This window comes from Leuciscus leuciscus, assembly GCF_965113295.1.
Source record: "Leuciscus leuciscus genome assembly, chromosome: 19".
Classification (NCBI taxonomy): Eukaryota; Metazoa; Chordata; class Actinopteri; order Cypriniformes; family Leuciscidae; genus Leuciscus; species Leuciscus leuciscus.
In genome coordinates, this window is record NC_138743.1 from 29,484,876 (window position 1) to 29,500,539 (window position 15,664).

At 38.8% G+C, this 15,664-nt stretch overlaps 2 protein-coding genes across 3 annotated transcripts; one reads left to right on the forward strand and one right to left on the reverse strand.

Annotated features, from left to right (window-relative positions):
- Nucleotides 1-785: 785 nt before the first annotated feature.
- ttbk2b (tau tubulin kinase 2b) lies at nt 786-12,294 on the forward strand. Of its 2 annotated transcripts, XM_082147628.1 has the most exons (15): nt 786-1,021; nt 2,671-2,811; nt 3,664-3,811; nt 3,969-4,042; nt 4,164-4,304; nt 4,446-4,550; nt 5,100-5,165; nt 5,289-5,381; nt 5,456-5,581; nt 5,652-5,809; nt 5,902-6,097; nt 6,708-6,919; nt 7,011-7,464; nt 9,146-9,765; nt 10,038-12,294. In XM_082147628.1, the coding sequence occupies exons 2-15, from the start codon at nt 2,743-2,745 to the stop codon at nt 10,354-10,356; spliced, it is 2,781 nt and encodes a 926-aa protein (XP_082003754.1). In that variant the 5' UTR covers nt 786-1,021; nt 2,671-2,742; the 3' UTR covers nt 10,357-12,294. The 2 variants fall into 2 exon arrangements, with proteins under 2 accessions (XP_082003754.1, XP_082003755.1); XM_082147629.1 differs by lacking the exons at nt 786-1,021; nt 2,671-2,811; nt 3,664-3,811 and having other exon boundaries at nt 3,977-4,042; nt 4,130-4,304.
- On the reverse strand, nt 11,840-15,340 carry churc1 (churchill domain containing 1). Its single transcript, XM_082147642.1, has 4 exons — nt 15,183-15,340; nt 14,696-14,831; nt 14,545-14,615; nt 11,840-12,799 (listed from the first exon to the last, which is right to left on the reverse strand). The coding sequence occupies exons 1-4, from the start codon at nt 15,219-15,221 to the stop codon at nt 12,707-12,709; spliced, it is 339 nt and encodes a 112-aa protein (XP_082003768.1). The 5' UTR covers nt 15,222-15,340; the 3' UTR covers nt 11,840-12,706.
- Nucleotides 15,341-15,664: the final 324 nt, after the last annotated feature.

A 15,664-nucleotide genomic window follows, 5' to 3' on the forward strand; every position in this document is an offset into this window, starting at 1 on the left:
GATTTCTATTTTTAAAACATTAAAAAAAATTTTTTTTTACTATTTATTTATCAAAGTATCCTAAAAAAGTATCACAGGTTATGAAAAAATATTAAGCAGCAGAACTGTTTCCAACTTTGATAATGAATCAATCATCATATTAGAATGATTTCTAAAGGATCATGTGATAGACCGGATGTCACATGTGACACTGAAGACTGGAGTAATGATGCTGAAAATTCAGCTTTGCATCACAGAAATAAATGATAATTTAAAGTATAATAAATTGAAAACCAATTATTTTCAATTGTAATAATATATCACAATATTAAATTTTTTTCTGTATTTTTGATCAAATAAATGCAGGCTTGATGAGCAGAAGAAATTTCTTTCAAAAACATTAAAAATAGTAATGTTTCCAAACTTTTGGCATGTACATTTTATGGCATAGTAATGATATTTATTTACAGGTTTATTCAAAATAGCAAAGTTCACATTAAATCTTTATTGTAAATCGTGCTATAAAAGATAATGGGGACTTGACTTGAATGCTATGTAATGCTCTTGGTATTTGTGTTTAGGCTGTAATGTGTGTGTGTGTGTGTGTGTGTGTATAGGCATATATATATATATATATATATATATATATATATATATATATATATATATATATATATATATATATATGCTAAATCATGAACACAATGACGGGGTGAAATGGGCTGTGATGCATGGGGCGCCAGGTAAAATCTTGCCTAGGGCAGCAAATTGGTCAGGGCCGGCCCTGGTTACTGTCCTAAACGATGTTTGGGATCAAACCCAATCGACCAGATGTGACGTCACATATCGGTCCGCTCGCTCAGTCATCGAGCGGCCACTGCTGATAGAAGTGAAGCAGATAACGTGAACTTCAGTCGTTATTTTGTGTTTCTAAACGTTATGGGATTATTATGTCCAACGTTTCATATCATCATGGTCTATAGAACAAAAGAAGATGTTCTGAGGTCTTGGGAAACATCTTGGTCCGCTGCTGCAGACAGAGGTAACGTTACACACCGGGTACCTGAATGAGCGCGTGCTTAGCGAGCTAGTCCGCATTATAAACGGGATTACAGCTGTCACTACATTGTGTTGCCAATGTGTAACCTGGCAACCGTATGTTCAATAATAGCTGTATGTTGAGACGCATATGTACAGTTTGGCTAATTAGCTAGCGCGGTACCGTTTCATTGCGCTGTTTTGTACAGTGATTTGGCTCTGGCTGATGCTTTAGCTTTAGCTAGCCTTGTCCTACGTCTCCTTCTGTTATCACTGGATGCGGTAAGGGCAGAGAAAGACTCAACCAACATCTTCAAGACAGCGGCAGTTTTCAACGTAGCTTGTGGATGTTAGCATAAGCTAAAATGCTCACAATTCATTTACACATCCAGCTAATAAAGACACGTATCAGGCCAGCTGCAGCCACCCTTATTAAAACAGTAACGTTACTGCATGCAGACTGTCATCCATCAGTTCTGACTGCTGGGGGAAACATTATAGTATTGATAGTTTAGTACAGATTTAATGACTAAATCCTCCTGAGTAAAAGCCTTTTAATAGAATTGTGTCAATTATAATGTTATATTTTAAACTACAGTGAACATTTTTGTTGTTGTTGTTTTCTTCAAATTTTTAAAACGTACACATCAATTTAGTCATACTTATTGATATGATAACAAACAAACAAAAAAACACTTGCCAAAGCCTTACAGAACAATATGTATAAACATTTAACAAAACCGTTCATTTTAGAGTTTATATATTTAAGCAGTTTTGTGTTTGTCAGAATGGGGGGAAAAAACTTGACAATTTACATATTTTTTTGCATTTGGCCTGTGACATAAATCAAATCACTTTATTGTCACTACACCATATGACTAACACTGCAGTCAATTATTGACAGTATAATACTATGCATAATATACAAAAAAATAATACATAAATTATTCAAGATAATGCACATTATCTACAAGTCTTAGGAGTGGTAAATAAGTTGTAGAATGTTTCTTTTTTTTTTCTTTTTTTTCTTTTTTTTTTTTTTATGATTTTTGACAGCTTACAACAGCATAGCACAATGAAACTTCTCTCTGCTGTGCCTTTTTTTTAAACAACGTAGAATGTTTCTCAATATGCATTTAGGCTCTTTTTTTTCTTATAGTTAACATCAGAGCCGAGGTTCTTATAACTAGGCAGCCATATAAAATAATTAAGCTAGTATTTTGTAGTCTTTGTGATTTAGATAGGGAAACATAATCTGTCAGAGTCAGTGTCTTGCCGATTTTATTCTTGTTTCAGGCCTACAGTTCCTCAAGGATTTGACTGTATTTAGCTCCATCAGTTTTGCTCTGCACCCTAGCAGTGAGAGTCAAAGAACCAGGGCAGCTTCTTTTACATATCTTGTCTTCTGTTTAAAAGACAACCTTAGGAGAGGTCAGATTCATATAGTTTAGCGTGCCTTTACAGAAGGCCAGCCTAATGGATGCAGCCAATAAAATGCACATAATTTTTGTCACATCTACAGCCATCGTAGGCAAATGAATCTCTCTTATTTCTGCAAACTTCTCTGGGGGCTTTAATTTCTGCTGTAACCCTGACCTGCAGTTCCAACTAAATGAAGACTTGATGTTTTTCTGATCTTACTGTGATTTCCAGTGAGGACCCGAGCTCACTGATGTGAGGTGTAGAGCTTCTCTGAGTGTGCTCAGTCCACTCTTGAGCATCAGGATGAGTGGAACAGTGGAGCAGACTGATATCTTGGCTGTCGGGAGCATGGTCCGGGAGCGATGGAGAGTGGTGAGTTCTTTTGAAGGAGCTGTATTTAGGAGGACAAGGCTTCAGAACTATTCAGAGACTCACTGTTAGTTTCGTAGAGATGCTCCGATAGCTGTCAGATTCCTTTATGTAAACTTCTGCACAGACAAGGGGATTTTTTCCTTTTGAGCCCAGTCAAACGATACACTGCAGGTGTGTTGAGCTGTGCTGACATCAGCACGGAAAACTGTACAACATGCTGACAAATAGTCACGAGACACAGCATTTTATTTCATGACAAAATTGTTGTTTTGCTAGGACATTTTATTTCATGCCTGAACAGAGCTGTCATGTAACATCTGTTCTCCAACACAAGTTTGAAAGCTATCTACTCAATTATAGAAGGAAAAAATGCATTATTTTTATAAAATGCATTAAATTTATCAAAAGTGACAGTAAAGACATTATTTTTATTTCAAATAAATGCTGTTCTTTTGAACATTCTATGCATAAAAGAATTCTGAAAAACAAAATATCACATTTTTCACAAAAATATTAAGCAGTACTGCTGTTTTCAACATTGATAATAAGACAAATCAGCATATTAGAATGAATGCTGAAGGATCACATGACACTGAAGACTGGAGTAATGATGCTGAAAATACTGCTTTGCCATCACAGGAATAAATTACATTTTTAAATGTATAAAAAAAATAGAAAACCTTATTTTTAAATGCTAATATTTCACAATGTTACTATATTTTTGATCAAATAAGTGCAGTCTTGGTGAGCATAAGAGACTTCCAAAAACAATTAAAAATCTTACCGACCACACATTTTTGAACAATAGTGTATTTTGTTTCATTCATTCCAAGTTTTCCTTTTCCTGTTTAGTTGAAGAAGATTGGTGGGGGTGGTTTTGGCGAGATCTATGAAGTCCTGGACCAGGTGAACCAGTTCAATGTGGCTCTGAAAGTGGAGTCTGCCCAGCAACCCAAACAGGTCCTGAAGATGGAAGTTGCAGTTTTGAAAAGACTTCAGGGTAAAGATGAAGACAGACGTTTAAGGCCTATATAAAACAAACATGAAGACGCTAAATGAAGAAGCTCTGTGTGCTACAGTGCTACTCTATTATGGGCAAAAACAAAAAAATTGTATATATAACATTCTCTATTTCTTTATTTTGAACCATTTTGTAGGTAAAGACCATGTTTGTCGGTTTGTTGGCTGTGGACGCAATGACCGCTTCAACTATGTGGTTATGGAGCTTCAGGTAGGGCGTCAGATGATTTATTCTTGTGTCTGAATTGATGGACATCATCTCACACAAGTCATAGTAACTCAACAACCCTGACTTCAGTCACCTGAAGTGATGTTTGTCCATTGAACTGCAGGGAAGGAACTTGGCAGACCTTAGACGCAACATGAGCCATGGCACATTCAGTGTCTCCACAACACTCAGGCTGGGCCGACAAATCTTGGAAGCCATCGAGAGCATCCACTCTGTGGGCTTTCTGCATAGAGACATCAAACCCGTAAGTCTGCTCTCTCACAGATAGTCCTGGGCATAAAAGCACTTTTAATATTGATTATAATTTATTTTTTCACAGGGCATGTCTTATTCTTAATTTTTAGACTATATAAACTAATCATCAAACCTTTTCTTTTTCAAACAGTCCAACTTCGCAATGGGCCGACTTGACATTACGTGCCGAACCTGTTATATGCTTGATTTTGGGTTGGCACGCCAGTTCACAAACTCATGTCAAGAAGTCCGTCCAGTGAGTAATCACAGATATATTTTAAAGCTTATGTTTATGAAACATCACTCTGTCTTTTTAAGGATGCTATTGTCATATACTGTATTAGTGTTGCTTAAAGGGATAGTTCACTCCAAAATGAAAATTCAGTTATCATTCTTTCACATTCATGTTGTTCCAAACCTGTATGACTATTACTTATATTACAGACTTCTGAAGTCATACGAAAGATTTGGATGAGAAATAACCCAAATTTAAGTCAGAATTCAGAGCTCATGAGAGAAGCAGTGATGTATGATTTGTGAACGAATGGGTCTTTCGAGTATGATTTTTTTTTTTTGGTTCACAAAACTGAACTAAATTATCCTTTTATGAATCAGAATTATACAACTCAAACTCTCATAAATGAACCAAAAAGAGGTAGAGGTGGATGTGAAGTTTTTTTAAGTGAACATTGACTTAAATTTCAATGTCATAATTTTGACAGAATTTTCATCTTTGACTGAACTTTACCTGTAATGTGTTTCTATATATTTTCTTATGATTGCAAATTCTCTTTATCGTCCAAAGCCACGACAAGTGGCAGGATTCAGAGGGACCGTCCGTTATGCTTCAGTTAATGCTCATAAGAATAAGGTAACTCCTCTCTTTTTGGACACATTCTCAAGCCAATGGCAGATGCCGATCAGGTGTCCTTTACACAGCAGGTCATATTACTTGTTCATATTTCACTAAAATGCACATCCTTCATTTTCAAAGGAAATGAGTCGACATGATGACCTCTGGTCATTATTTTATATGCTTGTGGAGTTCATGGTGGGTCAGCTACCGTGGAGGAAAATCAAAGACAAAGTAAGTTCTGCTCAAATTGTAATTTTCCATTGATAAAATATCTGCTGGTATTCTTAATCCTGCTATCAATATAGGAACAGGTCGGAAATATGAAGGAGACGTACAACCATCGCCTCATGCTCAAGCACCTCCCAGATGAGTTTAACATTTTCCTTGACCATATCTCCAGTCTGGACTACTACACTAAACCGGATTATCAGGTCCAGAGCCATTCTTTAGCAGAGATTTTTGTAAGCGTAGCCATTCACTAACATACTCATTGTGTTGTAGCTCTTGATGTCAGTCTTTGACAACAGTATGAAGAGCTACAATGTGGTGGAAAATGACCCGTATGACTGGGAGAGAACGGATTCAGAGGGCACGCTTAATGTTGGAACCCTGACAAACACAGCCCAGCAGTTGACCCGCCTCACACCTGCATATTTGGGGTAGATATCCAGCATCAAATGATTCAATGCTGTATTGAGTCTATAGATAAACTGTTTGAGGTCTACATTTTCAAATGAATGTTTCCTCCTAGCATGGCCAATGCCTCTGTGATCCCGGGTGATCTGCAGCGTGAGAACACAGAGGACGTCCTTCAGGGTGAACGCCTCAGCGAGGCTGATAATTGCACCCCCATCCCAACACAGCCTGCGCAGGGTGCGGATGTCTGGGAGGATATGGAGCACAATCGCGACCGAAACCTCAACCACGTTCAGCCGCAAATCAGAAAGGTACTATTCAGATGGGATGACTGCTAATCACTCTGTTACTTACGTACCTGTAAACTTGTCGCCTTTTGGTTAAATTTGCCATTCTGGCATTAAAATAAACCTTTCACGTGATTCGTGCAAATCCAGGTTTATCCACATCAGTGAGGGGGGGGGGGGGGGGGGGGTTTATATGAATGTATATCTGAAGGGAAGGGAACACTGTTTCAGTGCCATTTTCTTTTCCATTTTCCGCATCTTGTGATTGTGGTAACTGCTGTATTTCTGCTTTTTGATAAGCACCACCTACTGTCAGAGAATGAATTTGCATTTTCATCCATTTTATTTCATTTGTCAAGACCAATTATATAACATCCATAATCATTCATTCGGCTGGAATGTGAGGTTTATCGTTTTATAAAAACTTTTAGTTTTTTCCAAAACTTGTATTATTTGAACTTTTACAGTTTACATTTTACATTTTAAGATGTTACCATATTCATTAGAAGAATTCATTAGAAGAATTTAAAGAGTAGGCCTATTGTTACTTATACCCTTCCCATCACCTTTTTCGCCGGTCCAAATAGTATGTATTGAAGTCGGAGGTAGTCATGAGCTTGTGTTTCTGATTCAGGTGGCTAGTGAGGAGGAGCGAAGCAAAGAGGGCAACCAGAGCCCCAACAGTGGCTCCATCCAGGGCTCTCCCAGACGTGTGCGCTCGGAGACCTTGCTCATCGACCGCGTGGCTCCTCTGCTGAGAAGGATGCGACATAGCCAGAGCATGGGGCTAGACAAGAGACTGACTCCCGAACCCAAACCCACCATTGAACGCTTCCTTGAGGCCTAGTCAGTAAACAAAGTCTTAATGAACTTCCTTATAAATGTGAATTTGGTCCCTAGAGACATCGTAACCACTTCTCCTTCTTCGTCTCATTAGTTTAGGCAAGCAGCGGCCAGGTATGTCCCAAGACAGGTCTGTCTGTCGGGTCGAGCAGGGCTCTTTGGAGGACGAGGAGGGGGCAGCCAGTAGCGGTTACGTTGCCGTCAACCTCAGCCCCGTCCCTCAAGAGGGTGACTCACAGGAGTGGGTCCTAGTTGAGCTTGAAGGTGCTAGTGGTTCAGCTGGCTCTAAACCAGATGAGGAGGAACGCTCAGGACTCTCGCCTCGCTCCTCCAGCCCCCTCGCCATCCCTCGCACCTGGTCCGACCCCTTGCCTCAGCGTGCTAGCAACCTTGCCTCAGCAGAATTCCACACCGGGGTCTGCCACACTGGACCTCCATTCGCCAGACTTCCGGGTTTATCTGGCGTAATAGGCCTGTCTGGATTAAGAAGACTTCCCACAATACAGCCTGCGTCAATGGTCCACCTCAGCAGGTCTAATCTTGAGCAGGTAAATATCTCAGGCTATATTCTGAGTAGAAGAATTTGCATTCAGTCTGGGGTCGGTAAGATTTTTTATGTTTTTGAAAGAAGTCTCTTATGGGGGCGGTAGTCAGAGGGTGTTCTGGTTTCCCCCAAAGACATGCAGGTTAGGGGGATTGGATATTCCAAATTGTAGGAGTGCTGGGTTGTGTCAGGAAGGGCATTCGTAAAACCTGTGCCAAATGCGTGTGTGATGTGGACCCTGCAAATAAGATGGAATAACACTAGGATTATGATGATGAAAGAAGTCTCTTACTGTGCGTTCACACCGCCACCGGTGAGAGCGTCAAAATTCACTCTGGCCGCCCTGCCAACAACGCTGTAGAAAGATTCGTGGACACTCTGACGTAGATCGAATGCTTAGTCTTGTAAACTTCATTTAAAGGGGCCGCAAAGCAAACAAGCATGTTGATCGGTATTTGTGCTGACTGACCACAAGTAAGGTATAAGTTAACCTCATGAAATCTTTTAAATGTGAAAGAAAGAAATATTGCCTATAAATAGTGTTACGTGCTTTCTTATCAAATTCACATCACTATGGATGATCAAATTGTTGCACATAGGGACATGTTGTATATTATTGGGAAACCCGCCACAGCAACGATCAACCTCTCCTCCGTTTTGCTTGGGAACTAATGTGGTCGGAACCAAAGTTTACAGGACTGCGTTCTCTGGAATCCTCTCAAGCGGAGGACTTCTACATTCCGATTGGTTGCCGCCGAACCGCGTCATAGCTCATTACCATAAAGTTGACCTAACTTCAACTCTCCTCGCCGCCCTCACCATCCAAGAGCTCGCCACCGGCTCACATTGAAACTGAATGACTTCCGGCCACTTTGACGCTCTCGCCGGCGGCAGTGTGAACGCACAGTTATGCTCACCAGGGCTGCATTTATTTAATAACAAATATAGTAAAAACAGTAATATTGTGAAATATTACTACAAAAAAAAAAAAAAAACTGTTCTATTTTAATATATTTAAAATATAATTAATTCCTGTGATAGCCAAGCTGAATTTTTAGCAGCCATTACTCCAGTCTTAAGTGTCACATGATCCTTCATATGCTGATTTAGTGCATTTCTTATTGTTTATTATCATTGTAAAAAATCCTCTGTGCTGCTTAATATTTTTATTAACATTTTTTTTAAGATTCTTTGATGAATAGAAAGTTTTATAGAACAGCATTGATTTAAATTAGAAATCTTTTGTAATATCATAAATGTATTTACTGTCACTTTTGATCAATTTAATGTGTCCTAAAAAAAAAAAACTAAAAAAAAATCCTTACCTTTTGAACAATAGTGTACCTGTAATGTTAAATATTAAAGACAGGAAATGACAGTTAATTTCCATAAATGTTTCATTGTGTAAGGGAAACTGTAGCAGTACGTAGTGATTGTTTATGGGTGCATTGCAGTAGTTTCACTGCAACATCGTCTCGGATTTTTGCCAGCAACTTGGATTTACACATTACTGTATATCAAAAACATCAGAGCAAATGTGAAGCAGGCTCAGAAAATCTCACCAGAGCTCATATTTTGGCCAAGCAAATTATGGTACATTAAGAAAAAAACACATTTTATAAGAGTATTATCTCTGCAGGGCTCCATAAATAATGTCCTGTCTCTTAATGCTATTCTTTTCTCAGTCATCCAGTGCAGTGCTACAGCCCATTCAGCCTCAGCATAAGACAGGAGACAACTCTCAGCCTGACAATCCATCAGGCGCTGCGGAAAAAGAGCACGACCACGTGTCAGCTATTTCACCCTCTAAAAGCCCTCAGAAGCCAGATGAACACATTATCTCTGTCAAGGCCTCTGACAAGGATGTGGAGAGTGACTCGGGCTGTCCTGACGGTGGGACTCCTTCAACCCCTAACCAGGGTGAGACAACTGGACACAGTGTTGATGCAGCTCCGGCATCACCTCGTGAACTCTCCCCCCGAACCAGTCGCATCCCGGTCCGTGACCCGGACTCTCCAACTCGCAGGGGTTTTCCAGCTCCGCTTTCCCCATCTCTGTCGCTGTCATGTGAGCACTTCCCAATAGCGTTGCTGCGTGACAAGTTCACCTTTCCCACCGGTTCTCGAGGGTCAGACTGGCAGGTGGAGGAGCCGCTCTCTCTGTCTTCCTCTTCTGGACCTCTGTCAGGCAAGAGTAAAATACCAAGACCCATAAGCCCCACACTAGTACCGGATCAGCTGTCAGCTCGATTTATTCCTCGGCCGCCACCAGGCAAGCCGCCCCTTCGTACAGGTGGCGAGAACAGGTGAGAGAAGCAAGAATTTCAAAAATAGTATTTTCATAATGTAGCAAGTTAGTAGCTTCCTTGTTTCACTGAATTGAGTTGTCCTCATTGGCTACACGCAAAAACCACACATACAATGAGACGAGTGTAATCCATGAAAACTATTGTGCTGGTTCTTTTTAGATAATCAAAAACATACAGCGTGACCAATGTAGTTCGATTCATGAACAAATGACTCGAATACTAGTTTGAATCAGTCTGAAATGTGATATTGAATGTTATTGTCCTTTCAGACGCAGACGCTACCGCATTCGGGCCAGCAGCACCGGTGACACGGACCTCTTGGACAACCTCTCTCAGCTCATGCATGAGCGAGGTGGGATGGGCGTCAGCTCCTCTCGTTACCAACGCACCACCGCCTCCTCTCTGCAGCGCTCGCTAAGCTCCTCCCCTTCCCGTTTCGAGGGGGGTCACAGCCAGTCGCCAAGTAGCTGCTCAGCCTCCCCGCCTCCTCGAATCAGTGACTTGCGAGGAAATCACGGGTCAGGGTTCTGCACCAGAGTCAGAACAGGAAGTCAAGAGAGCAAAACCACAACCAAAACGAGCAAATAAAGTGAAAAGCTTGTAATCGATGGCGTGAGTTGTCAGTAATTTGACAACCGGTTTCAAAAGTAGCTTTTAACACCACATGATGAAGCCTGGTGAACTGTAGCCTTTTTACAAGTGGTGTTTTGATAAGTAGAGTGATAATGGACCGGGTATTTGCCGGTTGGTTGTGACTACTTGAAAGCATCATGTTTTTGACATATTAGGAAACCATGAAATATTAACATGCTGAACTTTCCATTGACGCTGTGTAACTTTGTCCTAAAAACTTGCCCATTGCATTTCATCGCAATTATTTTTATTTATTTATTTTACACTCTATATAGTTTGTGCCATATATTTTTTTGTTACATTTAAATCATCTTTTTCATGTTTTTTTTTTTGTGCACATTCTGGTTTACATTCCTTACATATGTCGGATTTTAAACACTTTCTATTTGCCACTATCAGTGAGATTGTTTGAAATGTGAAAACAATGGGGCTGCACTTTACTTAGTAACTCATTGTATTCTGTCAAACAGTTGCATGTTTCAAGTTTTGTTGGCACTCCAGATACTCTAACCTTGCATTTTCTATCTTTTTAATTTTTTTTTATCATTGGTCAAAATCATCTTAAATGCTCATTTCAACCCATAGCCGTCTATACAATGTGATATCATTCACGTATACCGGTAGGTACATCTGGTCCAAGCAAGCATGTGTATATATGTATTTCAGGGAATGTATGTACTGTAAACTGTATCATCTATAGAATGTATTTATTTATTTATTGGATGTGGTTACGTACCTGACAATGTAGCTTTATTACTTGCTACTGAGTGAATTCGCCATCACATTAAGGGTCAGCAACCTTGCAATTGCCAAGTATAATCTCTTCCATGCCTGCAATATCATACTAACAGTCCCTGTAAATAGTTATAACATCAGTAAGAAACTTGCCGATATATTGCAGTGAAACACTACAGACCCTTAAAGGAACTCTTGATTCAAACACTATAGTCCCATTATCATATTACTTGAATACATCAGCAAGAACAGTATGATAAATTGGCTGCTTATACCAAGATGCTTCTGTGGATTTTGGGATTGAATTCTGTCATGGCATTTAATTGAAAGTTGTTTAAAGAGTGAGAGACCCTTGCTGATGTACAAAGAAAGGTATAGTAGCTACCGAGTCATTACCACGACTTCATTGTGTGCTGTGCAAGCTAGAATAGTTGTTTTGTTCTGAATCGTGTTTTGTCCTCGGAAAGTACTTTTACTTTAAAAGCATCAGTATGCGGAATGGAGGCTGGTCTATCATCATAAGACTTGTACATAATCTGAACTGTACATAGATATAAATATATTAAGAAAAAGAAATTCCACCTCATGCTTCATGTACTGTATTTTGCTAACAAACATATTTCAATCAGGCAAAAAAGTTACCATGTTGGAATGTATATGTATTCATATTAATGGAATAAATAAGTACTCAAGTACCAAATGCTTGATTTTGTGATGACATTATGCCGTCATTATTTTAATAAACGAAATGCATTGTTTCATAGTTTTAGACAAAGCATACAAAATATTTTGTTGCATTAACACTAGAAATACAGTGTGACATCATAGACTGAAATGTAAGTATCAGTCATAACAAGCAGGGATCTGATTTTTAATTTTGTGTGTACCATTTAACACATTTCATCTATCTAAACCAATCATGTTCTATGTAAGTGTTGCATAGTAACAAAAATCCTCTCTGAGAGTTAACAAATTGCAAATCCATTTAAACCCAATCTTTCTTGCAAGTCAGATATTCCCACAGCAGACTCATTTAATTGGCAAACAGAACAACACTGTATATGAAGCCCAATTCACAGTGCACCGACAGTCACCAGATCACAGCACGTCACTTCTCCGACTTTCTAATTCCAATTCAGCATGTTCAATCGGTCGAAACAACAAGCTACGACAAAACCCAATGAAGTGTCTGTTGCCGCCTGTCGTTGCTGTGTGAATTTGCCTTAAGATGGGATAGGAGAAAGCATTTTACCATACACACTTTCCTTTTAAAAGAGTGAGCAAATCAAACATATGATGATCACAGGATGAACAAGCATGGCTCTTAATTAGGTTTAAAATTTGTAAATGACTGTCAAACTCATGTCTTTATGAGTCGGAACCATACTGTGAACCTTAACGCCACTCTTGAAGCAGTAGAAACAAAGAACACGATGCATTCTGCAATATATTCTCTTGGATTAATCGTGACAGTGTGTCGTCTTTGCATATTTCATGGCTCCCTCCATCATGCATATCCATGCTCTTTACAAAGATTACAATTCCTTGTCTCTGCATCTGTGATAATACTCTAGAACAGAGGAGCTGTTTGTCTGGGATCGTCTGGCAGAACACTGATGGAATCCTCTGCTTTTCCACACAGCATACACAACATTGTGTATTCCTGAAAAAAAGAACAATATATAAAAATCCCCTTTAAAAACCTAAACATACCAAGCAAATCCTCTTAATTTGCCTAAATAACTGTGTTATTTACATAAACTTGAAAGTATGGCTCAGAAGAATTTTTTTTCTTCTAATTTGTTCAATTTATCTTAATAAGAGATGGGCCAATATTGTTTTTCATGACTGATATAATAAAATGATTTTTGTTTTAATGTCCAATAACTGATATTCAGCAAAGATTAGTAAGTACTGTTACTTCTGCTTTTTGAGACAATAACTAAATAATTAGACTACAATAGTAATAAGATCATTAATAATGTATAATGTTTATTATCATTACTACTTAATGCAATATCTATCTATCTATCTATATCTATAAAAAATCTAACCTTTCATTGAAGTAAAAGAATTGAACGTGGGGGGAAACTCACATTATGAAATAAATACTTTTCTCCAAAATACGTTAGCCATAATTCAGTCACCCTTTTATTAAATACTTTTTGCAACCTCCTTTTTCCAAGATAACAGCTCTGAGTCTTCTCCTATAATGCCTGATGAGTTTGGAGAATACCTGACAAGAGATCAGAGACCATTCCTCCATACAGAATCTCTCCAGATCCTTCAGATTCCCAGATCCATGTTGGCGCTTCTCTTCAGTTTAACCCACTCATTTTCTATAGGGTTCATGTCAGGGGACTGGGACGGTCATGGCAGAAGCTTCATTTTGTGTGCAGTGACACATTTTTGTGTTGATTCTGATGTTTGTTTTAGATCGTTGTCCTGATGGAAGATCCAACCACTGACCATTATAAGATTTCTAGCACAGGCCGTCAGGTTTAGATTTTGTATCTGTTGGTATTTGCTAGAATCTATGATACCATGTATCTGAACAAGATGTCCAGGACCTCCAGAAAAAAAAATAGGCCCACAACATTAAAGTGTTTTGGAATAAACATGTATTTCATAATGTGATTTCTCCCCCACTTTCAAATTTTTCAATGAAAGGTTAGATTTTGCTTCTTTTTTTTAAATGAAAGATTAAAAGGATAAACGATGCAGATTTATTTTTACGGCCATCTTTGATCATATTGGATCTAGATGGATGGATTTCTGGATGGTTGGTGAGTGGCCACCCCGTTCCAACTAATTTTTTTGACAGAAACTTTCCTTAAAGGGATAGTTCACTCAAAAATGAAAATTGTGTCATCACTTACTCAACCTCGTGTTGTTCTAAACCTGCATGGGTTTCTCTGTTCTGTTGAACACAAAAGAGGATATTTTGAAGAATGTCGGTAACCAAACAGTTGATGGACCCCATTGACTTCCATAGTGGGAAAAAAAAATACTATGGAAGTCAATGGGGTCTATCAACTGTTTGGTTACCGACATTCTTCAAAATATCTTCTTTTGTGTTCAACAGAACAGAGAAACCCATGCAGGTTTAGAACAACACGAGGTTGAGTAAGTGCTGACACAATTTTCATTTTTGAGTGAACTATCCCTTTAATAAGCCTTTATCTGACCGAGTTCTCTTGTGCTGTAAATCACAAATCTTATGATAGTTTGATAATCTCCACTCAGTTTTCACACAATATTAGTTGTTTTCATGCCATTTGCTTTACATTGTACCATTTTCTTATCTTCAGAAAGATCTTTTTTCCTTCCCATATTGCATGAGAACTGACTTGCTCAATAATGTGGAACAACCTCTGGGTTAAGCACTGAACTGAGAGCACGGCTCACCTGATAGTCATCCACCACAGTGAAGGTGTATTCATGTCTGGCTATGACATGATCACAGTTCTTGCACATATCTGAGGAAAAGCAAATAATAATGACGTCAGTCTGAGACGTTCAGCGGAATATGTCCATGCAATGATGTGACGTGACTCACGCAAGTAAGTGACAATCTCCTCCTCATCTTCATTCACGATCGTCCTGTCACTGATCAGCACGAAGTCTCGCTGGTGACAGTTGGCGCAGCCGAGAAAATTCATGAGATATGAACCATTCTCGAGACAGGTATTACCCTATTGCACATAACAGATTAAATAAACACCTGAAATACAGTTGCTGCGAAAATATAAAGAGTCTAACACAGTGTCAATAAATGTAAATAAATAAATAAATAAACAAAACAAGTTCAACTTTTGAATTATGAATTAAAGGGAAAAGGTAACGTTAAATGCCTAATGCCAGTAGATAGTTTGGCTATCTACTAAGCACAAAACTTTTCAGGAAACATAAGTGCAGTGATGCTCATCTTTGACTGGAAACGAACAACCCGCGCTGCATTTGCCTCTGAACTTTAATGGTATCAAAGGAGCATATGGCCGCAGGATTCGCACGAGGTGTGCCAGTCACAATGATCATGAACTCACCCTGTCGGGATATTGTTTCTGCATACAACCAGTACACATTTCGGATCAGTCAGTTAAGAAAACTAATAGCACAGATCAGACCACCGAGACGCTTCCGTGTTCGCGTCTTCTTCTGTGAATTCTCTGTAGGATTGGTGAGTATAGCGCCCCCATCTGTGCGTTCATCATATCTGCGATTGAAAGAGAGGATGGTTGTCTTTTTCGTTCTAAAATGTGTGATAAACTGTAAAAGAAACGTGACCCTACAGATTTATTTATTACATTTGTACACAAAAATAGAATGTCATAAATCCTTTTTTTTTTTTTTTTTATCTATTTTTTGTGTTGTGTGTGTATGCTATAGTCTTTAATAAAGTTTGATGACTATTGGAATGCAAAATAAACATTAGATACATCCAGGAATTGGTCCTCAAATTGTTTCTCCACACATCACCATTGTAAAGGTCAATTTTCGAAATCCTACACTACAGCATCTGACTTTT

Coding starts and splice junctions, on each gene's coding strand:
- ttbk2b (XM_082147628.1), top strand. CDS start 2,743: ATGAGTGGAACAGTGGAGCAGACTGATATCTTGGCTGTCGGGAGCATG. Junction 6,098..6,707: donor TTCAGCCGCAAATCAGAAAG/GTACTATTCAGA, acceptor TTTCTGATTCAG/GTGGCTAGTGAGGAGGAGCG. Junction 7,465..9,145: donor GCAGGTCTAATCTTGAGCAG/GTAAATATCTCA, acceptor TTCTTTTCTCAG/TCATCCAGTGCAGTGCTACA.
- churc1 (XM_082147642.1), bottom strand. CDS start 15,221: ATGTGTACTGGTTGTATGCAGAAACAATATCCCGACAGG. Junction 14,832..15,182: donor AGAAACAATATCCCGACAGG/GTGAGTTCATGA, acceptor TATGTGCAATAG/GGTAATACCTGTCTCGAGAA. Junction 14,616..14,695: donor GGAGATTGTCACTTACTTGC/GTGAGTCACGTC, acceptor GCTTTTCCTCAG/ATATGTGCAAGAACTGTGAT.